Source organism: Xiphophorus maculatus, chromosome 14 (assembly GCF_002775205.1).
Source record: "Xiphophorus maculatus strain JP 163 A chromosome 14, X_maculatus-5.0-male, whole genome shotgun sequence".
Taxonomy (NCBI): domain Eukaryota; kingdom Metazoa; phylum Chordata; class Actinopteri; order Cyprinodontiformes; family Poeciliidae; genus Xiphophorus; species Xiphophorus maculatus.
Window position 1 is genome coordinate 24,450,395 of NC_036456.1, and position 25,638 is coordinate 24,476,032.

At 37.8% G+C, this 25,638-nt stretch overlaps 3 protein-coding genes and 1 long non-coding RNA gene across 13 annotated transcripts in view; 2 read left to right on the top strand and 2 right to left on the bottom strand.

The window, feature by feature from the left end:
* Window positions 1-25,638, bottom strand: part of LOC111611189 — a 99,369-nt gene that overhangs the window by 17,318 nt on the left and 56,413 nt on the right. The window lies entirely within an intron of this gene.
* On the top strand, window positions 334-4,515 carry LOC111611205. Of its 8 annotated transcripts, none has more exons than XM_023347059.1 (4): window positions 334-489; window positions 1,494-1,549; window positions 1,665-2,024; window positions 2,442-4,515. In XM_023347059.1, the coding sequence occupies exons 2-4, from the start codon at window positions 1,495-1,497 to the stop codon at window positions 2,696-2,698; spliced, it is 672 nt and encodes a 223-aa protein (XP_023202827.1). In that variant the 5' UTR covers window positions 334-489; window position 1,494; the 3' UTR covers window positions 2,699-4,515. The 8 variants fall into 8 exon arrangements, 7 of the variants coding, with proteins under 7 accessions (XP_023202827.1, XP_023202826.1, XP_023202823.1 ...); XM_023347058.1 differs by having other exon boundaries at window positions 1,662-2,024; window positions 2,442-4,514; XR_002753932.1 differs by lacking the exon at window positions 334-489 and having other exon boundaries at window positions 1,276-1,549; window positions 1,662-2,024; window positions 2,442-3,418; window positions 3,496-4,515.
* On the bottom strand, window positions 6,076-9,870 carry LOC111611215 (programmed cell death 1 ligand 1-like). Its single transcript, XM_023347090.1, has 3 exons — window positions 9,614-9,870; window positions 6,805-7,167; window positions 6,076-6,514 (listed from the first exon to the last, which is right to left on the bottom strand). Exons 1-3 carry the CDS (start codon window positions 9,678-9,680, stop codon window positions 6,342-6,344), a joined length of 603 nt encoding a protein of 200 aa, XP_023202858.1. The 5' UTR covers window positions 9,681-9,870; the 3' UTR covers window positions 6,076-6,341.
* Window positions 15,769-20,619, top strand: LOC111611217. Its single transcript, XR_002753936.1, has 3 exons — window positions 15,769-15,859; window positions 20,340-20,395; window positions 20,508-20,619. It is a non-coding gene; the product is annotated as an uncharacterized LOC111611217 (long non-coding RNA).

The following is a 25,638-nucleotide window of genomic DNA, read 5'->3' on the forward strand; positions in this document are numbered from 1 at the left end:
CACAGTTGCTGATGAGAAAACCTTCATTTAATGTCTCAACATACATTCATCACCATTCAGTGAATTATTACTGTTTAAAATGAATTATTTCAGGAACTTGACCTTCCAGTTTATATTTAGTAAAACTGCTGGTGTGATTTGAGTTGTGGGCGGAGTCACGTGTTTAACTCCTCCCACGCCGCCGGAGGGAAGCTCCGCTTCCAGTAACAGATGGTTGAGGAATCAAATCAAAGTTTGTTGGCAGCTTTCACGACTGACATCATTCAGCTCCACCGCTTCCGCTCGCTTTGCTTTGCTCCTCCTACTGCAACTTATTCCTCAGAGTCTAACGGAGCAAAAAGGGAAACTCCCTGATTCAGTCCGGCTAAAGTTTAGCTTTAGATCTAAACTGTAGCTTTAGAGATCAGTAGCAACGTTATGCAGAGACCTGAACACAAAAGTTGACAAAGGAACAAAATATGGAGGCTGATAAAGAAGAAAACTAACAGAGTAAGTTTATTCTATGTGGATCTGTTTGTCTATAATTTCGAGTTAGTTGGATAAAACCTTTTAGTTAAATACACGTTTCTTGTGAATAAATGTAAAACACGACAGTTCAGTCCTGAAACCATGTTTTCCAGTTCATATATCTGTAATAATAACTTTTAATCTTCTGTAACTTGTTATTATTTCTTGCAGCTGAAAGTTTAGTGTCTCTGGTTTGACACTTTTGTCCAACATGTCTCAGGTTTCAAACTCAGACAGGATGTGTCTCCATCCTGTTCTCCACACCACGACATGTGGAAAATGTTCAGCAGGGAAAACTGCAGCCTGGAGAGGATTGTCTAAAAACCTCTCTCACATTTCGATGCGTTTCACAAGGATGAAGGAGTGAACTGATGCTGGATTCAGAGCAGACTCAGTTCACTCCTTCACACAGGATTCACCAGAGACAATCCTAGATACAAACATCTTACCTGAAGAGAAGAACTGGACCGTTGCTCAGTGGGTCAAAGTCCTGTTTTCAGATGAAAGTAAAGTTTGTATTTCATTCAGAAATGAAGGTTCCAGAGTTTGGAGGAAGAATGAAGAGAACCAGAAACCAAGTTGATTAAAGTCCAAAGTGAAACTGACTGGATAGAAATTAAAAGTCTTTTCAGAAACCTGATATCTCTGTTTAGGATATTTATGTTTTTATTGGTCTTATGCAGTTTTCTAATTGTCTGTAAATAATAATCATCAAAATTACAAGAAGGCTCAGAGAATATAATCTAAATATTTTATTTAGATATAAACAATCTAAATAAAATATTTCATAATAAAAGTTTCAGAAGGAGCAGAGAATAAAAACATGTTCTGTTGTCTGACGGCTGTATAGTTTTATTACCACAAGGTGGCAGTATTGATCTGTTTCTAAATAAAGTTAAATCTGCAGCAGGAATCCAGATGTTCCTTGTATTGTTAGTGATGATGTTCCTGATGTTCTGCTGCCTCTCCTCCTCTTCCTCTCTCAGGATGAAGATGATCTCCAGGATCCTGCTGCTCCTCATCCTCAGCTCATGTCTCTGTGGTCAGTCTCCATCTTGTCTTTGTGACAGAAAGCTCTCTAGATGGAGCTGAAAGACTCCCATGTTCCAGTTCTCAGTGTGTCTGCTCCTCTCTTTCCCTCTCTGTCTCCTCAGCAGCAACATTTGTAGTGAATGTGACACAGAGCAGCTATCAGGCAGAGGAGAACCACAGCATCACTCTGGAGTGGACCTTCACCACCAACACTCAGGGAACCTGGAGCAAACTGCTCATCGATTGCAGCTTGTTAACTCCTCACAGAAGATTATTCAGCTTTCAGTTCCATGAAGGTGTTGAGTTTCCAGATTCTCAGCATGAACATTTTTCAGGACGAGTCCAGAGTGACAAAGACGTCCTCAGAGAAGGACGAATCAGACTAAATGTGTCCAGACTGAGGACTGAAGACTCTGGTCTGTATCGGTGTGAAGTGAAAACTGAAGATGGATCCAACAATGCTGCATGTCGACTCAACGTTACTGGTGAGTTCATGTTGCAACATCTGAACTTTATAAAGTCTAAATGCTGAAAAAGTGAAATGAAACTGAAAAAATGCAGCAAAGTTTTTCTGATATATAAAAAAAACTTTTGTGTTTTCCTGTGAAATTATTTCTTCCTGTTTCTCTTGGTTTTTATTTATTTAGATTATTTTTTCCTCTGATTTAGTTTGAGGAAACTCAGACTGAGGTAAAAGTCCTAACTGGTTTCATCCAGAGAGTCGGAGAAAAATGAAACGTTTTCATGTTTCTTTGTGATCAGAACCGACCCGGTTTATAAAGGTTAAAACAGAACCAAATGTTTCTGTGTTGTTTATATGGTTTCATGTTTAATTGTTTCCCATTAAACTTTATTCTTCTAAAGGTTTCTGTAATATTCAAAACTCTCTTCTATCTTTCCAGCAGCTGCTGATGTTTGTGCAGTCCAGAGAACGACCTTGGATCCAGATCCAGAAGGTCAAGGATTGAACGGCCCCCATGATTCTCTCGGACTGACAACAGCAGCAGCTGCTGATGTCTCTCCAACCCAGAGAACGACCTTGGATCCAGAACCAGAAGGTCGAGGAAGGATCGGCCTCCATGTTTCTCTGTTACTGACAGCAGCAGCAGCAGCAGCTCTGATGGTCAAACTTTTCCTGACTCTCCGTTCAAAGGGTTGATATGGATGATGATCCTGTGGGCAGGAAGGAGCTCCAGTAGCAGTCTGTGTTGGACTGAATATGAAGAAGCCTCTGACTGAAGACTGTTGCTGTTTGACCAAATCATGGCTGCATGACAAGCAAACAGGTCAAATATCAGAGAGAAGAGAAAATAGTTCACTGAAACACTGGATGACATCATCAGGCTCTGCTAATCCACCTCATCAGCTTTTGCTTCTCCTCTGTAGAGAGAGAGTAGAGGGAAGGAGAGAGAGAACACTAACTAGAAAACTAGGAACATTAATCTAACTGCTAATGAGCTACTAAACAAATGACTGAACTAAATTAAACCAGAATCCAGGCTGATCTGATCAGAACCAGAACTAAGAATCCAGAAAACCCAAAACATCTCAGGAAGCTGCTGATAAAAAGCAACAAATATTTAATTTAAATTTCTGTTTCTGTTGGATTATCTTTGAGCAGAACTATACAAGTAAAGGTCGTTTACAATTTCCCCGTTCTAAAAACAAAACATTGTTATGGTTACGCAACACTACAAAAGTCCAAAAGTAAAAAATGTAAGAAGAAAGATCCCTGCAACGACAAACCCAGAGGGAAACCAGAACAAGAACCAATCAGAGCTGACGTAGCTGAGCTGCTCCAACATGGCTGTCATGGAAGAAATTACTTTAGCAAGAGTCTGGATGAGAAGAAATAAGGAATTTATTAAAACCTTGCAAGGTGAGAACAGAAATACAGAGTCGTAGGAATCTGTCAAGTCTGCTCTGACCAACAGTGGATCTGGTTTCCTTTTATAGGTTCTGGTCAGAGAAGAGAGACTTGATTGGACTATAGGTGTGAATCCCTGATTGTGATGTACCAGAGATTCTGTGGAGACCAACACAGATAGTCTGGCCATTTGTCTGTTGTTAAGGAAAGGAGATGATTCTCTGATGCTAAAGGATAAATTCTACGTTGGGAAGAAACTTTTAGATCGTCTCCAGGATCAAGGAGCTCCTGCTGTTCTTTGGTACAGCAGAGGCCCATCTGAGAGCAGCTTGACCAAAATCATGATAAGATCATGCAGACAACCTAAAGCAGAAGAGAGGTGAGGAGAACCTTATAACATTTTCTATTACGATGGCGCCTCCATGTTTTCTCTGTTTATTGAGATCAAACTTCTGGACTTTGGTCTCATCGGTCCAGAGGATTTTGTTCCAGGAGTCGTTTGGTTCAGTTCTGATGACTTTGTCCAGTTCAGTCCAGATTAATGGACGTTTTTACACAAGTTTATAATTTAAGTAAAAACCAGCTGGTGAAACGTTTATAATAAATGTTATTTTTATAAACAACTGATTTTTATAAATGTTTTTATATGTAAAATATTTTAATTTAGTGAATGAATGAATCGTAGTAAAAAATGAACAGAGTCTTTCCATCTGTTGTTTTGAATCAACTTTAAAAAGTTTTGTTGAAGCAAATTTATTGAAGTCATTTTTCTCAGAGCTTTGATTCAGAAAGTATTAAAATTCAGTCATTTCAAATGAATCAACATGAATCTCAATGAAAAGCTGCCAGTGAGTCGTTTTCTCAGCTTTCAGCTCCAAAAGGTTCTGTGGATCAGAACCATCCAGTTATTAAAGCTGAACAGCTGAGAGGTTTTGTTACTGTGATCAGTTTATCTGCTTTGTTTTCTGTTTCTGCTGTTAAAATGTGAATAAATCAGTTTTATAGAAAGATGCTGTCAGGACTCTAATTCCATGTTTAATAGAATAAATTTCATTATTTTATCATATTTATTTTATCTGCAGCGTCTCATTAAACCGTCAGATGATCAACATTTAGCTCCAGATCAACTGGTTCAGAGCAGCTGGTTAAACTGGAGCTTTGATCAGGAACCAGAACATCTGGGCCCAGATGTTCTGAGTAACAGAGTTTTAATCTATTAATAATAATAATAATAATAATAATAATCACTAAAATCAGTCAAATCTATAAAGATCCAACCAGGAAGTAAATGATGTTACCTCAGCAGAGATCAGCTGCAATGTGTGGTTTTGTCCACATGGTGGCGCTCTAAGCTCTGACTAAAAGCTGCTCAGCAGTGAAAGTTAGTATTTCTCCTCCTTTCTGTCTTTATTCAGTTCTGATGTGAAAACACAGATTTAGAAATGTTTCTTTAATGAAATGTGTTTATTTCTAACAGCTTTAAGACGTGATTATTAAATATTGATCTGATCAGTTGATCAGCAGCTTCATCCTGATGCTTCACTTCAGTTTACATGAAACAGAATCAGGAAACAACATAAAATAATTTAGTAACATTTGTTGATTTAATTTATTTTGATGCATTAATTGAACATCTTTCATCAGATTCTATGTTTCTACTTCCTGTTTATTTATTTAACTATAAAAATAAAAATTTAACTGAGAAAAGTTTGAAAAACACTGAAAACAAAGAAACAAGAAAAGTTGAATATTTTATTAGCTCAGCAACAAAATATCAACATACATAAATTAAATGATTGAAGTTTAAATGTTTTTGTGATCAGTAATTCAACAATCCAATTAGGACTGAAGACACAAACTAGACCTGAGTTTTAACAGAAATAATTTCTAAATATACCTGAATAAAACAAAGTTTATACTGTCTGGAAGGAATAATGTAGAATTTAATGTAGAACTCATAACTAAAAATAAACATAAAAGAGTGAATGAAATAAAATTTCTCTGAATCTCATTTAATCAGATTAAATCTGATCATATTTACTGCAGTTCTTGGAAGAATAACTTTATATTTTAGATCTGAAATTCCTGCATATTCTATATTCCTCAATGTCTTTACTTTAACTATTCTACTTTGTTTAGGTCTGAGAAAAAGATATAAAAAATTCTCTGCAGTTGATAATCACACTTTAGAAAAAAACAATAAGGATATTTAATACAGTAAGATTAAAAACACACTTTATACAAAATCATGTACATTAAAATTTCCATTGGATAATGTACACACATAATCTACAACACAAAAATATTCAAGAATAATTTGCAGAAAGAGAAGGAGGGCGTGATTTAAAGGTAAATATGAATAAAAATAAGAACATCATCGAAACACATGTGAACATCAACATGTGAAGTGACTTTCTGAAACACAACGGCTAAAGAACGGAAACAATATACAAGCATAAATATATTTATATAACAGTATAATGAAAGTTATATAAATATATAACTAGTTTTAAATAGTTATTGAGGAAATAAATAAAATAAAATGGAATATATTATTCTTAGATCATATATACATGTTTTATGTTTGTGCATACATGTTTAATAAATGTGTTCCTGCTTCTTTAAATTGATTTGTTCAAAATTTCACTTTCACTGCATCAAGATATCGACTGTAACAGCTGAAGAAACCAATCTTGGGTCAACTGGAGCAGTGATCCCAACCCTGGTCCTCAGAGCCCAAAGTCCTGCAGGCTTTAGGACTTTCCCTGTAGCCACATAAATGATTCAATGATTAAAACTCCTCAGCAGAACCTGATGGCCTGCAGAGGAGCTGATGCAATCATTGCAATCAAGTTGTTAGAGCAAAGTCACATTCAAGTCATGGAGGATGTTGAGCTCTGAGGATCAAGGTTGGGGATCTGAACTAGAACCGTCCTTAACACTCACTGAGTTCGGTGATCTGTTCATCTTCTGTTTCCTCTTCTTTTGTTTTAATAACATAATGACGAATAATCAAACCAATAATTAGTGAAACCATCAGAACGGCTCCAATAATCAGTCCAACATGTTTGTTTCTGCTTCCATCTTCTTTTCTTTCCTCCTCGTTTTCTGTAAAACAGAATCAGAGCTGAAGGTCAGAATCCATTTCTCTTCATCTGCTGCTCTCAGACCAGCTGCTTTCTGCAGCAGCTTTAGAAAACAAACATCTGGTCTGACAGGTTCACTGCAGAACCAGAACCACATCTGGCCTTAAAGGGATATTCCCCCTTAGATTAGCCACAGCCCCCACAGAGACTCTAAAGACATTTTCACCTTTAAGAAGATTCACTGATCTGAACATTAAAACACTTTATGCAGCTTCCTTCTTTCACTGGAATATAGAAACCATGAAAACTCACCTGGAGGAGGAGCTACATCCAGGAAGACGATCCCGATGGGGTCAGAGGTCAAAGTGCGTCTCTTCCTGCCGGTTGCTTCTCTCTGGAAAACTCGACACTCGTATTTTCCCGAGTCGCTGGTCGTCACGTTGCTCAGAAGCAAAGACACGTCTCCGTCCTTCATCCGTCTGTCCTGCAGCTCCACCCGCTTCCTAAAAGATGGATGCTGGTTCTCGGGGTCAGGCTGCTCATCTCTGAACAGGAGGACATATTCTGGTTCCAGGTCCGGTCGGGTCCACTTCACAGCCACAGCAGGTTTGTTGTTGGGGAGTCGGCATGGCAGAGAGACGCTCTGTCCAGGAACAGCTGAGATCATTTTAGAAACTACAGGACAGAGAAAACAGAGCAGAAAGGTCAGAGGTCAAAGTGAAGCGGTCCACTTCCACAGCAGCAGCAGAGACCAAGGAGAGACACTGGACTCTGACCTGGACTGGAACAACAGATCTGGACCTTAAAACAAGAACTGTTGTTAGAATCAGAAATAATCTGCTTCAAATTATCTAACAAGGATTTTTGTTATTTGTTGATGAATGTATTTTATTCAGTTATTCAAACTTTTCTGCTGATTTAATCCTTTTATGATTTAATATATTTTAATCATCATAATGAATGAACACAAACACAAGGCTGACATGTAGAGTTAAACTGTTTCTGCTTGAGTTTCTACTTCCTGTCAACAGAGTTGAGGAAACTGTCATTAGTTTCCTCAAACTGAGGTTTGAGACTGACAGTCTTCAGGTGGAGATATTTTCCATTCTTGCTTGATGCTCAACTTCAGTTGATAACTGTCTGAGGTTTCCATTATTGCATTTTGCTCTTCATAATGTGCCAAACATGTGCAGGTCTGGACTGCAGACAGGCCAGTTTGGTACCTGGATTCTTTTATGATGAAGCCGTGTTGTTGTAACGAGAAAATGCAGCTTAGCATTGTCTGTCTGGACTAAGCAGAGATGTCACTAAAATAAGACAGTCCTTTTCCTCCTCTGGAGAACAAATCAAGTCAGAAGTTTGTTGTCTCAGTCAGAGAGACAGACTGACTTCAGACCAACAGACAGTTACCTGAGCCCGTCAGCCAATGAGGCGCTGCAGAGTGAGGTAGTCTGTGGAGATGATCCTGTAATTAGCAGATACTAAAATGCAAATGAGCCTTTCTTCTGTAGAGATGAAGTAAAGCAACTATATGGTAATATTTGTTACAGAGTGATGTCTGTTTTTAATGCAGTGCTGCCTAAGGGGTTGAAGGTCAAGAGTATTCAGTGTTGCTTTGCAGCTTTGCTGTTTACTTGCAGAGATTTCTCCAGATTCTCTGAATCTTTTTGATAATATTATGAACTGCAGATGATAGAATCCCTAAATTCTTGCTAATTTACATGGAGAAACATTGTTCCTAAACAGTGGGAAGATTTGCTCATGCAGCTCTTCACAAAGTTATGAACCTCGCCCCACCTAAGGATGTTAATAATTGACTATTTGGGGGAATGTCTCTTTATACCCAGTCGCGACATTAACAAATGTTTTCTCATCATTCCTAAACTTTCCAGTCTTTTCTTGGCCTGTCTTAAATTTTTTTGGATCGTGTTCCAGGAATCAAATTCAAAATGAGATTATTTGCAAAAACACAACAAAGTTTATCTGTCTAAACATCAAATGTCTTCTCTTTATTGTGTTTTCCTTTGATTATAAGTTTAAAAAGATTAGAGAATCATCAGATTTTTATTTTATTTATGACTTATGCAATATCCAAACTTTATTAGAATTGGGGGTTATACTATTAACACAAAATGGTCCAATAAATATATTTTCTTTATAAATCTCATGCAGCTTCATGAAGTGTTTGGTAAATGATGAAGATGAATGCAATCAGACTCAGGGTAAAGAGCAGAAATGAGTTTAAGGAAGTCCCAAAAGGTAGACAAATCACAGAAGAGGATGAGAAGCTATGCTAAGTATGCTAACAGTGACACGACAAAGACGAGGCTCTATAGCAGGGAGCAGGAGACACAGATGAGGTTAAATACAGGATGGATTCATGAGTTGAAACCAATCAGAGTTTCTGACACACAACACAGAGACTAAAGAAACCAATAAATACAAACAAAAACCAACATCCTGATCAATCTGCAGAGCCACTAAACTGTGAAAATCTCCAGACAACTTATTGCTATCAATCAGTTTTAGATTCGGTCAGCTTACTTTATTTACTAATAAACTAAGATATATGATTTACTTACAAATCAAATAGCAAATCATACACATCCATGCACACACACTTTCAAAAGTAAAAACAAATCAAATAACCTTTCACATGTAATGGTGCTCAAGGCTCCACATGTCATATTCTAAACAAAGTAGAAAAATATAATCAACATAATCACTTTCACTGTAACTCTTAAACCTTTCGAGACTAAATTGTCACTTACAATGTTTTCTTACATATTCTTTTTTGTTTCCTTTTCTTTTTAGCAGAACTCGACCCTATTACCCATCTGGCTTCACGTTTTACCACAATCATTCATTCATTCTCTTCTAATAAACCTCATAAAAACTTGTAACTTTTCTGCTGTAACTATTCTCAGCGCTGCGTTAACTTTACAGAAAACCGACTGATTTTCAAATAGACAACTGAACACCTGAACAAGCATGATAACTTCAGAAATATTATTTCATTTAACCAGAATTTCATTCAGTATTTTTAGATTCATTCAATAAATAATTTCATACATTCTTAGCAATAACAATATATCTGAAGCAAATGACAATAGAGACTAACCTGTATCTGTTAATGCAGATCCCAATGTAAAAAGGCAAAGACCAGTGAAAAACAAGAAAGCGTCCATCTCTTACAGGTGGAGGATTAAAAATGAGGGACAGAGACATTTAGACGGGCATTTATAAGGCAAGAGAGCAGAGAGCAGGGCAAAGAACTTCCTCATCTGTTGCACCTCCCCTTAGTCAGGCATGTCCAAAGTCCGGCCCGGGGGCCAATCACGGCCCGCGGCCAGATTTCATACGGCCCGCAGCTTCGGTCTTATAATGTATTATTTATGGCCCGCCTGCACTGTCAAACAGAATAAATAAATCATAAAACTTGAAACTGTAATTCCTCCTTTCACCAAATGGTGGCAGCACCACTTTAATACTATCAGTCTCTGCCTCCGTGCAGCGAACCGCTCTCCACTCATTTCTGCCATGGCCACTGCAAAGAAAACGAGGAAAGTTTACAGTGAGGGCCGCTGCTTTCAAGAGAGATGGGAATTACAATACTTCTTTTCTGAAAATCAAGGCAATTATGCTTGTCTAATTTGTAATGAGATGGTTGCCTTGTTTAAGGATTTTGACGTAAAGAGACACTACCAGACTAAACATGCTAACACATACAACAAGCTAACAGGAAGTGACCGTGCTGAAAAACTGAAGCAGCTCCAAGCTGCACTGGCATCACAACAGCGATTTCTTTGGGCCTGAGTCAAAAGAAAATACCACCAAAGCAAGCTACGATGTTAATGTTAATAGCTAAACATGGCAAACCTTTTACTGAAGATACATTTATCAAAACTGTGTTATGAAAATGGTGGAGAACATTTGCCCTGAGAAGAAGCAAGAATTTGCAAATGTTTGCCTGGCAGTAACAGTGTGGCACTGAGAGTTGAGGACATGAAACTGAGTGTTTTGAACGGCAACGTCTGTCACTATCAGCAGTGAAGAGCCAAAAGAACATTTATGCACTTGGATTTATGGCACTTATTTTTATTAAACTCTTGAGTAAGATTTGGTTATGAACCTGTAGATGTGATACAAACTATTACTTTCTGAAAGATATTGTAAATGACGAGCAAAATTCACTTGTTTTAAGATTTAATAATAACAGACAACTTTGCGTTACTTATAACTCCTGTTTAAAATGTTCTTGAGGCAAAGATATTTTTAAACTCATGTAAATTTAAGGTATTTTATACAGTTTGTTCAATGTTATCTGACTCTCCAGATATGAAAGAAAAGCAGAATTTGTGTTTTTAGAGTTGTTCTCATCTGCCTGAGTGGTTTATATTTGGTTATTTTGTCATTTGAAAAATAAAGATAATTGTGACAATGAAAATTGTTTTATAACGGTGTGTATTTGCATGAAACTTTTGTAGTTAAAAAATGTCCGAACAAACTATTGGCCCCCGCGCATCTTGACTTTATCAAATCTGGCCCTCTTTGCAAAAAGTTTGGACACCCCTGCCTTAGGTAGATCGCTCCACCTTTTTCAGATATGTAACCGTAGGGTTACATCTCACCACCACCAACAGCAGCAACAGAGTCACCAGGCATTAAATCCAGTTTGACTTCATTCTCTTTACAAACAATAATCTGATATGTGACTGAAAGAGTTTTTGCGAAATTGAGGTGATTTTACTTCATTTTATACCGACGTGTGAATTAGAGAAAAGATTTAATAAGATATAATTTACCAACATAATTTTATTCCTTATTTCCTGGAACTGATAAGGCTGATTAGAAGCAGATAATTTTTCTTCTATCGAAAAATACATGAAATGTTAAACCTGAAGTTAAAAATCTACACGGTGCTAATAGTTATTTATAACATAATATTTATATATTATGTAAATTTTACAGAGGAAAAAACAGAGACTCACCTCGCTTGGAGCTGAAGCTTCTAATGCAGAGACAGAATCAGCTTTCAGTTCCCAAAGCTTAAAGCCACACCTCACATTACCATTGGCTGATGTTTACTGCAAACAAACGACTCTGAAACCTGAAACCAGCTCATGCTGACCGTGTCTTACTGCAGGCATTTGTTAAATATTTCCTGCCTACAAAGGCTGAACATATTTACAGTCTTTCTTTATAGCTTTCATGCAGTTATGTGGTAACAGTTATCACATAAACTTATATAGCGGCCAAAGTGACATATTTCATTTACTAAAGGCACCAACTGTACCAAAAACATTTAAAACATGAAACAAAAGCAAATATTTCCTCCGAAAATAAAAGTTTGTAACCAGGAGAGTGAAATCTTGTAATTAATCATTAAACAACAGAAACATTTTTATTGCTTGTCAGTGAAGGCTGGAAGTTTTCATGGTGACGGAGAGAAAAACAGACAAATGAACAGAAAATTAAACCATAAAAGTTCATTATTTCTAGATAAAGGAGCAGAAACAGAAACTTTACATTCAAGTTCTTCTGATGATCTTAGTTTCCTTTAACTTTTGGACGGAATCATGGAAAAAAAATCCTAATTCATTTGACTTTTTATTTAACACTTAATCAGTTAGCATTCCTGATCCAACAAGTCAGAAGTTACAGTTTGATTTAGTGATTATATTTGTACAAAAGAAAACAATCCTCATCATTTCAATACTTCAAGGAAAAACAGACAGAATTAGTGCAAGACTTCAACCTCACATTCATCAGAGAACAAATACATTAAAGAATCTAATGATTATTTAATGTATTACAGATAAAATAATATGTAATTATTTTATGTAACTGTAATAAAATTAGGTAGGTGATCATTGAAATGTCAGCTTTATGAGTCTAAATGATACAAATTAGAGACCAGCTTGTTTTTTGAGGCAGGAGCTGTTAGTAAGAGGAAGAACTGAAACTTTATCAGTTGCAGCAAAAAGTCTGCAGGACCAGTGATGTTCAGGTTGGACATATGTTTTCAAAACCAAAATGTTTTCAGTTCTGAGGACAAGAATGTCAAGAAAGGTAATCTAACTATCAATCGGACTAATCACTAAACATCAAGCTGACAATGGGAAGGTGAACCGGGCAGGAACCAGCTGCTCCATAAAGAAATAAAAGAGAACTGCTCACTCCCAGCAGAAATATGACATATGGTTTTAAACCATGCAGTCAAACAAACACTTTCAACACAAACCTGTGTTCAGAAACACAGTTTGACAGATGAAGTTGGTCAAATCCTCCAGGCTGACATTAAGATTAACCTCCTGAGACCCGGGCTTTTGTTTGATGTGCATTTTTTATGTCTCCTTACTATTTGGGATTAGTATGACCTAATTTTAGTTGAAATTAAATTTTAGCTTTCTATGTGCTCTTGAACTATGTCAAAACCAATGCCCTCATATGAGGACAATGGGTCTGTTTTTGCATATACATTTCTCCTTGTCATTTGGGATCATAAGGACCCAATTGGCCTAAAAATGAAATTTCAGCTTTCTACAATAAGTGGTTTTCTCAAAACCCAATGTCCTCAGACGAGGACATTGGGTCTATCTGTGTGACGATAAGACCATTCAATCAATGTTATTATTTACATCTGTGTTTACAAAAATGTAATGTCCTCATATGAGGATGCAGGGTCTCAGGAGGTTAAGATCAAGATGGACACAGCAGAAGAATTATAATATAGAAAACATTCATATTTGCTAAGTTGAGCAAATTGTGTCTCCAGTTGATAATAAATTAAGAGCCATTTGGGAGCCGTGGGACAAGATCCGTCTCTCTGAAAAGAGTCAAACTTTCCATCACTATAGCAGAGTTATAAGTCTATGGGATTATCTCAAGAGTTATAAAATAATATATATTTTAAAATAAAACAACTAAAAGTCAGACAGCTTCATACATCTGTAACAAACAAAGGAGGCAAACAAAAAAAATCCTGAATTCTTTGTTTAATAATGAGACAGAAAAGAGATAAAAACACACAATTATATTTCATTTATGATGGATTCTAAGATACTATTGTAAAGAGCATACCATTTTTAATTATAAATAAGATAAAATAAAACTTAACATGAATAAAAGTAAATGAAAATTACAGAAGATCAGGTAAAATATCATCTTCACACATCAGTAAAACATGGGAGGTGTTGAGGGACAAGGCCTCATCACCTCCCATGTTAGAAAGAATGTAGCCTTCTTTCTAACAGAAAGAGAAGTGAGGTGGTTTCCTGTGGAGGGAGGATAATATTTACTCAGAGCAAACAGCTGCTGGTGGGTGAAGCTTGAGTCTATGTTTGTACATAAACTGTTAAGTGTGGAGGAGCTGAAACTAGCATTTCTTTTCTGTGTCGTCTCCAGGGAGTTTGGATAAATACTGCAATAGGGGTGCAATGAGGTCATGGAAAAAAGGGGAGGGGATTGTTTGTGGGTTTTTGTGGTGTTTCATAATCGTTCTTATGGTGTAAGGATAAAACATGAAATATTTATAAAAAAGTAAATAGAGATGTTTGTATTTGGTAAAAGGTATTTTATTCAAATAGGTGGAGGTTGGTGAATTGAGATCCTCTGAGATTTAAAGGTGGTTTGGTTCTTCACAGCTGGGAATATTTAAGGCAGCAGTTTCACCTGTGGACTTGTTCTTGATGCTGATTGAAGAATAAACCACTGCTGCTTCCACCTTAGTCTGCCTCCACTTTCATCCTCACTGTAACTCCACCCACAAATGCTGCCTTGTTACAGTCGTGCTGTTTTGTCAAGTTTTTGTTCACCTGTGGTTGTTCTTCAGAATAAGGCTGGGTGAGACCAAAGCATCAGGCTTTTTCCAGCCGTTTTCACAATGCACAGTGAGAGTCCGTAACTGTAACAGTGGTCACACTGTGGTTTCACTTTTGTACAACTGTGTGAGATGCACTTGCACTGATGCACTGTGCTTTTTCCAGCCGTTTTCACAACTTCCGACTGACTGAGTCCGACACTCTGAGTGAGAAACCACAGAAACTTCTGGGTGTGGTTGTAGTTTTGCCGTAGCATTTGTGTTGTATCTCGTCGAAGTAACCATTCCTTCACCAGTCTTTGCATGTAACCTCTCTGATTAGGGTTACTTGAGTAGTAGCATTCCAACAGATCCACATTTCCGTCTTGTTCCAGTAACCCATTTGTCATCAAGGTGCTCTGATTCCCCAACACCTGATGCAGACCTTGTCTGAGCCGTCATGTTATGCATCTTAGTATCTCTCATGGTATGAGGTAGGCAGTAGCTTGAAGGGTCTTGCCTAAGGACCCAGACTGGATTTGAACCCCCGCCCTCTCGGGTGATATACTGATGCCTTATCTATTGAGCTATCCAGTCAGCTATATAACTGACTGGATAGCTATATAAATATATATATGTGAGAGAGTATACAGTATAATGTTGACAAAATAAGAAATTTTTAGAGTAATTCCACATGCACCTCTTGATCTGAATTTGTTTGCCATCAGAACAAACTGACTTGCTCCAGAGATCTCTTTCTTGTCCTTCTGGCTGGACTCTGATCAATAGTCGCTGCTTTCAATATGTTCAAAAAAGCATAACTTGGGCAAGAGCCGAGGTGATTTCCAATAACATTGTGCTCTTAATTTCTTTTGTTCTTTGCTGAAGAAATCCAGCTACTTCTAACTTTTGTGTCTGTAGAGAAACTGTCTGTCCATGGGGGCAAACCTTGCATCAGTTCAGGACTTGAACGAGTACAATCAGATTCAGATTATAGTAACTGCAGCAGGTCACGGGGCCAAACAAGCATGGATTGGAGGCACTAATGCACAGGAGGTATTGTTGCCAGTACATTTTATTTGTTGTGTATTTTGTGAAACATTGAATAAAAAGTGTCATCTGCTGTATGTTGTCTTCCAGGAGAGCATTTGGTTGTGTAGCAATGGAAGCCGTTTCGACTACACACACTGGTGTTCTGGACAGAATAATAAAGATGGAGGCAACCAGCGCTGTTTACAGATAAACTATTCAGGTATAAGAAAATATCAACCCACTCTGTTTTTTTGGTTGGTAAGATGACTCATGGGTAAAACTAATTTACTGTGCATGTGAACTTTTTAGTTGACCTGCATAAACATTTACTGAATTTACAGCTGGAGCTTATATTATTTTTCTTGTGGCAAAAGGGTTTTTATGATGTGATGTGTGATTTCTTTTCTTGTTCCTAGGTGCAAAGTGCTGGGATGACTTGGGGTCTAATCACAATCTGCCTTCTGTCTGCGCCAAGAAACCCTGAAAACTGTGAGGTTCCCAAAGAGGCCAGATTTAAAACAGAACCAGTGGAGGGTCAGTGATTTTTGTTTCTGTTTTCCTGCCTTTTTAACCTTCAGAAAACCCAAAGATATTTCTGCTTCTTTACTTCCTATAATTTCTCTCTTTAATGCAACCTAAGGAATGAAGCGACAAGCAAACAGCAACTGGATTGTCTCTCTGTAATAAGATCAGACTGAATGAGTCATAAGAAAGAATCATCTATGCAAAACTTTCTTCTATTCTTTGGCCAAGCAAAATAAAACTTTTACGGTTTATTCTGTCTTTGTGTTGTTTTGTTTTCTGAAACATTTTCTGTTTCTTGAGAATCAGAATTTGTATCAATAGTTGGCTTATGTAATTATCAAAAATTACAATATTATTAATGAGATTATTTACAATGTTCAACTTTCTTTAGTTGAATCAGGAATTATTAAGTCAAACTTGTCAATATCTCGTGAACAAATGAATAACCTGATCAGGTTTTCTGGGTCAATAGAACCCCAGCATGTTGTACTATTTTACCTTTGTATGGAAGCCCAGAAAGCCCAAATGACGCAGAACTGTTGAAGAACAACTCAAAAAGACTCATATTCTTTTTTTCTTGTTCATCTATTGGCTACGCTAGATACAGACCCATTGTCATAGCAACTGACCGACAATAGCTTCACTAGTGTGTCAGAAATCAACACCAAAAAACGTGCAAACTATTCCCATACATGAAGTATTACATTTTCAGGCTTGATGTTTTATTTACGATTATTAATAAGTGGCTATCTGAACACAGCAGTGGTTGATTAGCCAATTTAAACACCTGCACTACTGATGAACTGTCAGAGAGTTGCCTTTGTTTTTAACAGAACCGGATACACCAAATTCCTCAGCACATCTACATGTTAAGGTTGTCAAAGTCAAGCTAGCATAACTAGCCTACTTCCCGCTCCCTTTTCTCTAAATTAAAACTTTTTCCTGACCTGTGAAATGTGATGCTCTTTGACCTTTTTATCTAGTTGTTGTAGTGAGTCCCTTTTTCTTTATATGTCAGACGTACATGGGACTTTCAACATCAATGTGTGTTGGTGTTTCCCACCAACCATTCTCAGGTGGTGATAATGGTTCTCCACCCTGGTTCTCAGTGCAGGCACAACACAGGGCTGTGTGCTCAGTCTGGCTCTGTTTACACTGTTCACCCATGACTGTGCAGCCATCCACTTCTCTGACAGGGATCCAAAGTTTGCAGATGATACAGCTGCAGTGGGTCTGATTCGGCCCGGTCTCTAGAGGCTGTCCAGTCTCTCTTATGCAGGTTCAGATGTGGGAGCACACTTTGCTGATTGGCTGTGGAGCAGCAACCACATTGGACCAGCAGATGATGACCGTACCAATCAATATTGGCCCACCTATAAAAGACTCTGCAACCATTCCTCCAGTGGGGCAGCTTTTATGGAGCTGACCACTTTGCTTGCTTGTTAGCCTTTTTGAAGACTGTTTTGGGCAGATTTGAAGTCTTTTGTTCAGCTGACCCACTTTGTTCTGCTAGAAGATTGTGCTTGAGGAGTTTGGTACTTCTTTAGTATTTATTTTTTTCTTTTGAGTTGTTTTGAGTTTAAATGAACATGTTTGGTTATTTTTGGTCATTTAATTAAGTTACACTTGACCTGCTTTAGCTTTGTTGGTTGTTGGGTAAATTGTATTACTAGTATTATCAAATATTCGTTGTATCATGTAGCTTTGTAGTTACATTTAGATAATGTTTACTTATATGCTTTTTCTCTTTTACTCTTAGTATAAGTAATGTTTCTGTGTGTTAAATAACTTTGATTCCTTCCTAAGACCTCCCTGGGAAATAGAGGTGACAAATACTCCCAGCAGAATTTGTTACCCTGCAGGACTCCCTGGGAGATGGAGGTGTTAGTTGCTTCCAGCAGAGTTTTACAGTCCTGCAATAAACTCTGCTCTGTTCTTCTTTGTGCTACAAAGCCGTTGCTTTGAAGCTATACAACGTGTCCTATTCGACGTCGTGCCTGGAGCAAGAAGGATTTAGAGTGTAGATAACATGTGTCTAGATAGTGAATGTTATTAGCGCTGCAACCATGTGACGAATTGTTTACCCCGCCCTTTGAGAGTTGCAGCGCTCAGTGTGAGAGGGTTCCTAAAAGCAATAAATGCGATCAGTTTGATCAGTTGATCAGTTTTATCGTTTACGTTTAAACAATAAAATATTTTAAAAATGAAATTAACATCATGTTTGATGCTTCTTGGTCTAACTAACTGACTGTAGTCAGATTTCAGTGGATTTAGTTGAGTTTTGACACTTTATAGTTTGATGAAGATGTGTGCGAATATTTACTCAAACTTTGATGCAAAATTAATTTTTATAGATGCCGACTTGTGCGTAAAATATGCCGCCATTTTTTGTGTGCACGGACGCTCTACATGAGGCCCCTGGACCTTAAAACAAGAACTGTTGTTAGAATCAGAAATAATTTGCTTTAAATTATCTAACAAAGATTCTTGTTATTTGTTGATGAATGTATTTTATTCAGTTATTCAAACTTTTCAGTTGGTTTAAATCCTTTTATGATTTAATTATTTAATCATCTTAGAGCTATAAGATGTTTTTTCTAAAAAAAAGAAACATCTTATTTCTAAAAACTATCACTATGTCCTGACAGCATAACATGAGACACTCTGTGAAAACATCCAGCTCCACTGCTCTATGGTCCTACTACGATCTGCAGAAATACACTGCTCTGTCAGAAACAACCAATCAGAGCCATGAGGAAGGTTATAGCGCTAACAATCACTTTGTGTATGTGCTGCACAAACCCTCCTACTTTGTCTCTGCTTTGTTACAGCTGGTTCACCACAGGGATGCTTGATATGAAAGCTCAGCTAGTTAGCATGACTATCGATGATGGTGGATAAACTGTTTCTGTAACAATAAGGATCGCACCAACCCACTACAGATCGGTGCTGCCTGTGGTGCTACTGTCACGACTTCCCACAGACAGACACCTGATGGATTCCAGTTTCACCAGTGGACTATAGGAACTGCATCCCCAGCATTCATAGCTTAATGTGGTTTAAGTGTCTGAATAACTTGATTCCTATCAAGCCATAAAACAGGCAGACGACAAATGCTGTTGACTTTAATTAACAATTAATCAAAGTTTATGTTTGGCTTCATTTTTTCCACCACTAAAATTTTACATATTCCACCAAAAATGAGTAAAAATCTTTGGGGACAAAATACCTTTGGATGTAGTTTTACTCTATCATGCTATTTACTTTTATTTGAGTAAAATGTCTTGCTACTCCACCCTTTGAGTAACTTCACTAAATGAAAATATGACTCTGTTAGTGGCAGAATCGCGCTTCTGCATCGGAGGCTGAGGCGCGATTCTGCCTCTGTTAAAGGCCTTTAACAGAGTTAGACTCTAACAGAGACTGTTAGAGTTTCTGTTGGTGGCGGACGCGCGTCTGCCTCTAACAGAAGCGTGTTAAAAGAAGACACGCAGAAATTAGTAATTTGTAGAATTCACTCACTCATATTTAACTTATCTGACGACGTTCCTGTGTTTATTTACTAGGTTGTTATTCTAACTCCTGGTCCTTAAAGTTTCTGTCTTGTTATGTAGCAGATTGTCTCAATAAATGACCGAAAATTAAATAAAACAGGTTTATGCTGCTCACATGATCGGATGTGGACGCACCGTCTGCTAAGAGGCGGAAAGGGTCAGTGACGTCAGTGAAGTAACCGCCTGTATAAGTTTTTGACGGCGCTGTTCTGAGGCAGTGTGAGCGGAGCAGCAGCGGACCTCAGTGCAGGCGGTGCATTCACAGCCGATCAGGTGAGCATCATAATGTTTACAGTTAATATCTTGTAAAATAAAAGTATAGATCTTCAGCAGTGCAGAAAAACTAATAGAAACTAAGTACAGAAAAAAAAACGTGTCTGAGGAAAGACCAGATATTTTAGTTGTTCCTGATGTTCTGCTGCCTCCTCTCCTCTTCCTCTCTCAGGATGAAGATGTCTCATTAGTTTAGTTTAGTAAAATGATTCATATTAAATTTAATCCTAGAGATTAGTCTTTAGGATTAAATCTTTTTGTCTCTTTGTGTTTCGACCAACTGGATATTTGCTGAGAATCACACAAACACAAATGCAGCACAGCAGATTTCCTTATAGAGGAATGATTCTCTTCACAGCTTCAGCTTTAGTTTCTTTATGGTTCGTTTGCAATGTTGTTTTCAAAAATAAACATTATTGTCACATTTTATTTGAAAAGTGTGAAAAATATGTGAAAAACTTAGAAAAAACTCAACAAACTATTCCCAGATTTCACTCTCTGGTGTTTTCTCCTCATGAATTATAACAGAATAATTTCACTCCTTTTACAACATTGTTTTTCTTTTCCTAACCAGAAGTCCAGTTATTATAAGGAACAACTGGACTCTTGGACTTGATGATGTTTCTGATGTCCTGCTGCCTCTCCTCCTCTTCCTCTCTCAGGATGAAGATGATCTCCAGGATCCTGCTGCTCCTCATCCTCAGCTCATGTCTCTGTGGTCAGTCTCCATCTTGTCTTTGTGACAGAAAGCTCTCTAGATGGAGCTGAAAGACTCCCATGTTCCAGTTCTCAGTGTGTCTGCTCCTCTCTTTCCCTCTCTGTCTCCTCAGCAGCAACATTTGTAGTGAATGTGACACAGAGCAGCTATCAGGCAGAGGAGAACCACAGCATCACTCTGGAGTGGACCTTCACCACCAAGACTCGGGGATCCTGGAGGGAACTGTTCATCTACTGCAGCTTGGTGGCTCCTCATAAAGAACTGGTTCTGTATCAGGTCCATGAAGGTGTTGAGATTCGAGATTCTCAGGATGAACAGTTTTCAGGACGAGTCCAGATTGACAAAGACGTCCTCAGAGAAGGACGAATCAGACTCCATGTGTCCAGACTGAGGACTGAAGACTCTGGTCTGTATCTGTGTGACGTGAAAACTGAAGATGGATTCAACTCTACAGAATGTCGACTCAACGGTGAGTTATTTGGTCAGAGTTTTTTTTTTACTTTTAACTTTTTAGGTCTTTGTTGAGCATAAATAGAAACTGTTTTTTAGTGAAATGCTTTAGCCTCTCTTTATTAAAACTTATGTTTGATCCCATCTCTAAGCACTAGAGGTCAGTAAGTTGACCTCACCATAGAGTGGTGATTCTAGATCAAATTCACCTGGGAAGTCAGCTGATCTAATAGATGAAAACTGTGATTCTATCACAATACTGCTGAAGACAAAAGTTCAACATCTTAATTTTATTTCATTATTAAAGTGAAACTGTGAAGGTAAAACATTAAATTGGTTCAAGGGATAAATTAGTTACAGTTTCTGTGCCAGCATATATCATCATCAGAAACATATTTAGTATCTCTTCAATACTTGGGCCAGTTCCAGGTCTATAGGGACACGGGCCCCTTTAGATTCATCCCTGAGTTCGGCCATGTAAAGGACTGGACTGATGGAAGAATACATTTCCACAGGCTGATGAAAGTAAAGGGTTAAGTGGATTTTCTGCTGACAGCAAAACATGCAGCACTTCTATGTGCATCTGTAAGCAAATAAAACTCTCAGCCAAACAACCAACCAGAGTCAGGAGAAGGCTCTTGGTGCTGACAATCACCATCTTGTACGTGCTGCTCACACCTTTTCCCTGCTCTTGGCTACAGCTCCTCCTCCACAGTGAAGCGCTGTGAGTGCATAAATTTTAGAAATGTAAATGAAGGACGACTACCACAGCTTCTCAGGGCCATGATCTCCACGGTCCGAGTCTCCTGACTCTCACAGGGTTTGGTACTCGCAGCACCGGTACATTTTAGTTTATGGGGCTTTATGCATCTGAACTTTTTGTGCGCCGCACTTTTCTAAATTTCTCCGTTTTAGTGTGAAAACTGTGCACTCCTTTAAACATGAGGCCCCAGATCTGTTGTTCCAGTCCAGGTCAGAGTCCAGTGTCTCTCCTTGGTCTCAGCTGCTGCTGTGGAAGTGGGCCGGTTCACTTTGACCTCTGACCTTTTTGTTCTGTTTTCTCTGTCCTGTAGTTCATAAAAACATCTCAGCTGTTCCTGGACAGAACGTCTCTCTGCCATGCCGACTCCCCAACAACAAACCTGCTGTGGCTGTGAAATGGACCCGACCGGACCTGGAACCAGAAGATGTCCTCCTGTTCAGAGATGAGCAGCCTGACCCAGAGAACCAGCATCCATCTTTTAGGAAGCGGGTGGAGCTGCAGGACAGACGGATGAAGGACGGAGACGTGTCTTTGCTTCTGAGCAACGTGACGACCAGCGACTCGGGAAAATACGAGTGTCGAGTTTTCCAGAGAGAATCATCTGGCAGGAAGAGACGCGCTTTGACCTCTGACCCCATTGGGATCGTCTTCCTGGATGTAGCGCCTCCTACAGGTGAGTTTTCATGGTTTCTATATTCCAGTGAAAGAAGGAAGCTGCATAAAGTGTTTTAATGTTCAGATCAGTGAATCTCTGATTCTGTTTTACAGAAAACGAGGAGGAAAGAAAAGAAGATGGAAGCAGAAACAAACATGTTGGACTGATTTTTGTAGCCGTTCTGATCGCTGCACTGATTATTGGTTTGATTCTTCATCATTATGTTATTAAAACAAAAGAAGAGGAAGCAGAAGATGAACAGATCACCGAACTCATAGTGAGGGTTAAGGACGGTTCTAGTTCAGATCCCCAACCTTGATCCTCAGAGTTCAACATCCTCCATGACTTGAATGTGACTTTGCTCTAACAACTTGATTGCAATGATTGCATCAGCTCCTCTGCAGGCCATCAGGTTCTGCTGAGGAGTTTTAATCATTGAATCATTTATGTGGCTACAGGGAAAGTCCTAAAGCCTGCAGGACTTTGGGCTCTGAGGACCAGGGTTGGGATCACTGCTCCAGTTGACCCAAGATTGGTTTCTTCAGCTGTTACAGCCGATATCTTGATGCAGTGAAAGTGAAATTTTGTATTTTGAACAAATCAATTTTAAGAAGCAGGAACACATTTATTAAAAATGTATGCACAAAAAACAGTTTTGCAGCTTAAGAATCAATATTTTTTTTTCCTGAATTTGTTCAAAAAGGAGTGAGAAGAAATTTAAACTGTTATTATTCTTCAATATATATATACTTCAATCTGGAGAGACTCAGACGGAGATGAGAAGACAATTAGAAGAGTTTATTGACAAACAGAATTTAAAGTCTTTGGCGCTCGGGCCCCGGCTGGGGATAACGGTTATCGCAGCGTTAGCGATAGGCTTCAGATGAGCATCCCCGATGCTGTTAGGAACGTCATCCCCCGGGGCCCGGCACTGGTGGTGGAGGTTGAAGAAGGGTGCGGGCCTCAGGACCGGGCGAATGGAGGAGAAGGGGTGGTGGTGGGTTGAGCTCGGCTGGAGAGCGAAGGACGCCATGAATGAAGGTCCTTATCAGCTGGGACTTGGTCGATGATTGGACGTGACGTGGCTTGGTCCGGCGTTGATAGGTCGACGATTGTGGGCAGGTCGCTTCAATTAACGGGTCCCAGTGGGGATAAAAGAGTCTTCCAGTTTGAATTTGCGCCTAGGCTTCATATCCCATATTATTTTAGTTTCTTTATTTCCTCCATAACTATTTAAAAATAGTTAAATCTTCATATAACTTTGATTATATTGTCATATAAATATATTTATGCTTGTATATTGTTTCCTTTCTTTAGCCTTGATGTTTCACAAAGTCACTTCACATGTTAATGTTCACATGCATTTCAATGTTATTCTTATTTTTGTTCATATCTGCATTGTGCCCTCCTTCTCTTTCTGCTAATTATTATTGAATATTTTTGCATAGTAATTATGTGTGAATGTTATCTTTTGGGTTTATTTTCAATGGAAATTTAATGTACATGATTTTGTATAAAGTGTGTTTTTAATCTTACTGTATTAAATATCCTTATTGTTTTTTTCTAAAGTATGATTATCAACTGCAGAGTATTTTTATAGCTTTTTCTCAGACCTAAACAAAGTAGAATAGTTAAAGTAAAGACATTGATGAATATAGAATATGCAGGAATTTCAGATCTAAAATATAAATTTATTCTTCCAAGAACTGCAGTAAATATGATCAGATTTGATCTGACAGTTTATATGAGGTTTCCAGCAGATTTTATTTCATTCACTCTTTCAAAATGTTTATTTTTAATTATGAGTTCTACATTAAATTGTACATTATTCCTTCCAAACAGTATAAACTTTGTTTTATTCAGGTATATTTAGAAATTATTTCTGTTAAAACTCAGGTCTAGTTTGTGTCTTCAGTCCTAATTGGATTGTTGAATTACTGATCACAAAAACATTTAAACTTCAATAATTTAATTTATGTATGTTGATATTTTGTTGCTGAGCTAATAAAATATTCAACTTTTCTTGTTTCTTTGTTTTCAGTGTTTTTCAAACTTTTCTCAGTTAAATTTTTATCTTTATAGTTAAATAAATAAACAGGAAGTAGAAACAGAGAATCTGATGAAAGATGTTCAATTAATGCATAAAAATAAATTAAATCAACAAATGTTACTAAATTATTTCATGTTGTTTCCTGATTCTGTTTCATGTAAACTGAAGTGAAGATCACAGAGTGAAGCATCAGGATGAAGCTGCTGATCATCTGATCAGATCAATATTTAATAATCACGTCTTAAAGCTGTTAGAAATAAACACATTTCATTAAAGGAAACATTTCTAAATCTGTGTTTTCACATCAGAACTGAATAAAGACAGAAAGGAGGAGAAATACTAACTTTCACTGCTGAGCAGCTTTTAGTCAGAGCTTAGAGCGCCACCATGTGGACAAAACCACACATTGCAGCTGATCTCTGCTGAGGTAACATTTTACTTCCTGGTTGGATCTTTATAGATTTGACTGATTTTAGTGAATATTATTATTCTGCATCCTCGTCTTCTCAACTTTATTGATTTATTTCGTGTAAACAGATTTACTTACAATAAGATGAAACAAGCAGCAGGAAAATAATCATTTTAACCAACTTGTTAAACCAACTGCTGGTTTAACCAACTGACTGAAGCAGCTTGAAGTGAAGAAACACAATGTCTGGTTCATCTGTGGACATTTTGTAGAAAAAGTGCATTAATGAGTGAATGTTTAAGGTGATCAGGCTGATCAGATGGCAGATATTATGGCTGCATGAATAATTAATATTTATATGAACTTGCTGGTCCCTAGTGGGGTTTTGAGGCTGCTGCTGCCTGTCTCCACTAGGTGTCACCCTAGACAGGATATAATGAAATAATGGATATAATGATGACTTTGGAAACGTCCTTTTTTTACCCTGAAAGTTTTCTTCTAGTATATGAACTGAAACATGAGAGTAAATTACAGAAAGAGAAAATGTTTCATTCAATATGAGAGCAAAGCTGCTGGTTTGATGCTCAGACTGTCTCTCACATCAGTGATCAATAAAGTTTAATGAGAGAATCTGGAGAATTAAAGTCATTGGATTGAACCACTAACACAGATTATATAGAATAATGAAACCATTCAGGTCAAAATTGGATCCTAATGAATATTTGTTTGTTTTAAGAGCCAGAAATGATAATTTGTTTGTTTTTGTTCATTTTTATGAAGCCAGTTGTGCATCAAGCCAGCAGGTCGTCATCATGTTGAAAACTCAGTTTAAAGATTTAAAGATGAGATTCTTTGATTTAGAAACATTCATCGTCTCAAGTTAATTCTGCATTTTTATCTGTTCTGCTGCTTTGAA

Bases quoted from the DNA above. Each gene is read 5' to 3' on its own strand.
- LOC111611205 (XM_023347054.1), top strand. From the start codon at position 1,426: ATGTTCCTTGTATTGTTAGTGATGATGTTCCTGATGTTCTGCTGCCTC. The intron at 1,550-1,661 runs GTCAGTCTCCAT...CTGTCTCCTCAG, and splicing joins CCTCAGCTCATGTCTCTGTG to CAGCAACATTTGTAGTGAAT. The intron at 2,025-2,441 runs GTGAGTTCATGT...CTATCTTTCCAG, and splicing joins ATGTCGACTCAACGTTACTG to CAGCTGCTGATGTTTGTGCA.
- LOC111611215 (XM_023347090.1), bottom strand. From the start codon at position 9,680: ATGGACGCTTTCTTGTTTTTCACTGGTCTTTGCCTTTTTACATTGGGA. The intron at 7,168-9,613 runs GTTAGTCTCTAT...TCTGTCCTGTAG, and splicing joins ATCTGCATTAACAGATACAG to TTTCTAAAATGATCTCAGCT. The intron at 6,515-6,804 runs GTGAGTTTTCAT...TCTGTTTTACAG, and splicing joins GGATGTAGCTCCTCCTCCAG to AAAACGAGGAGGAAAGAAAA.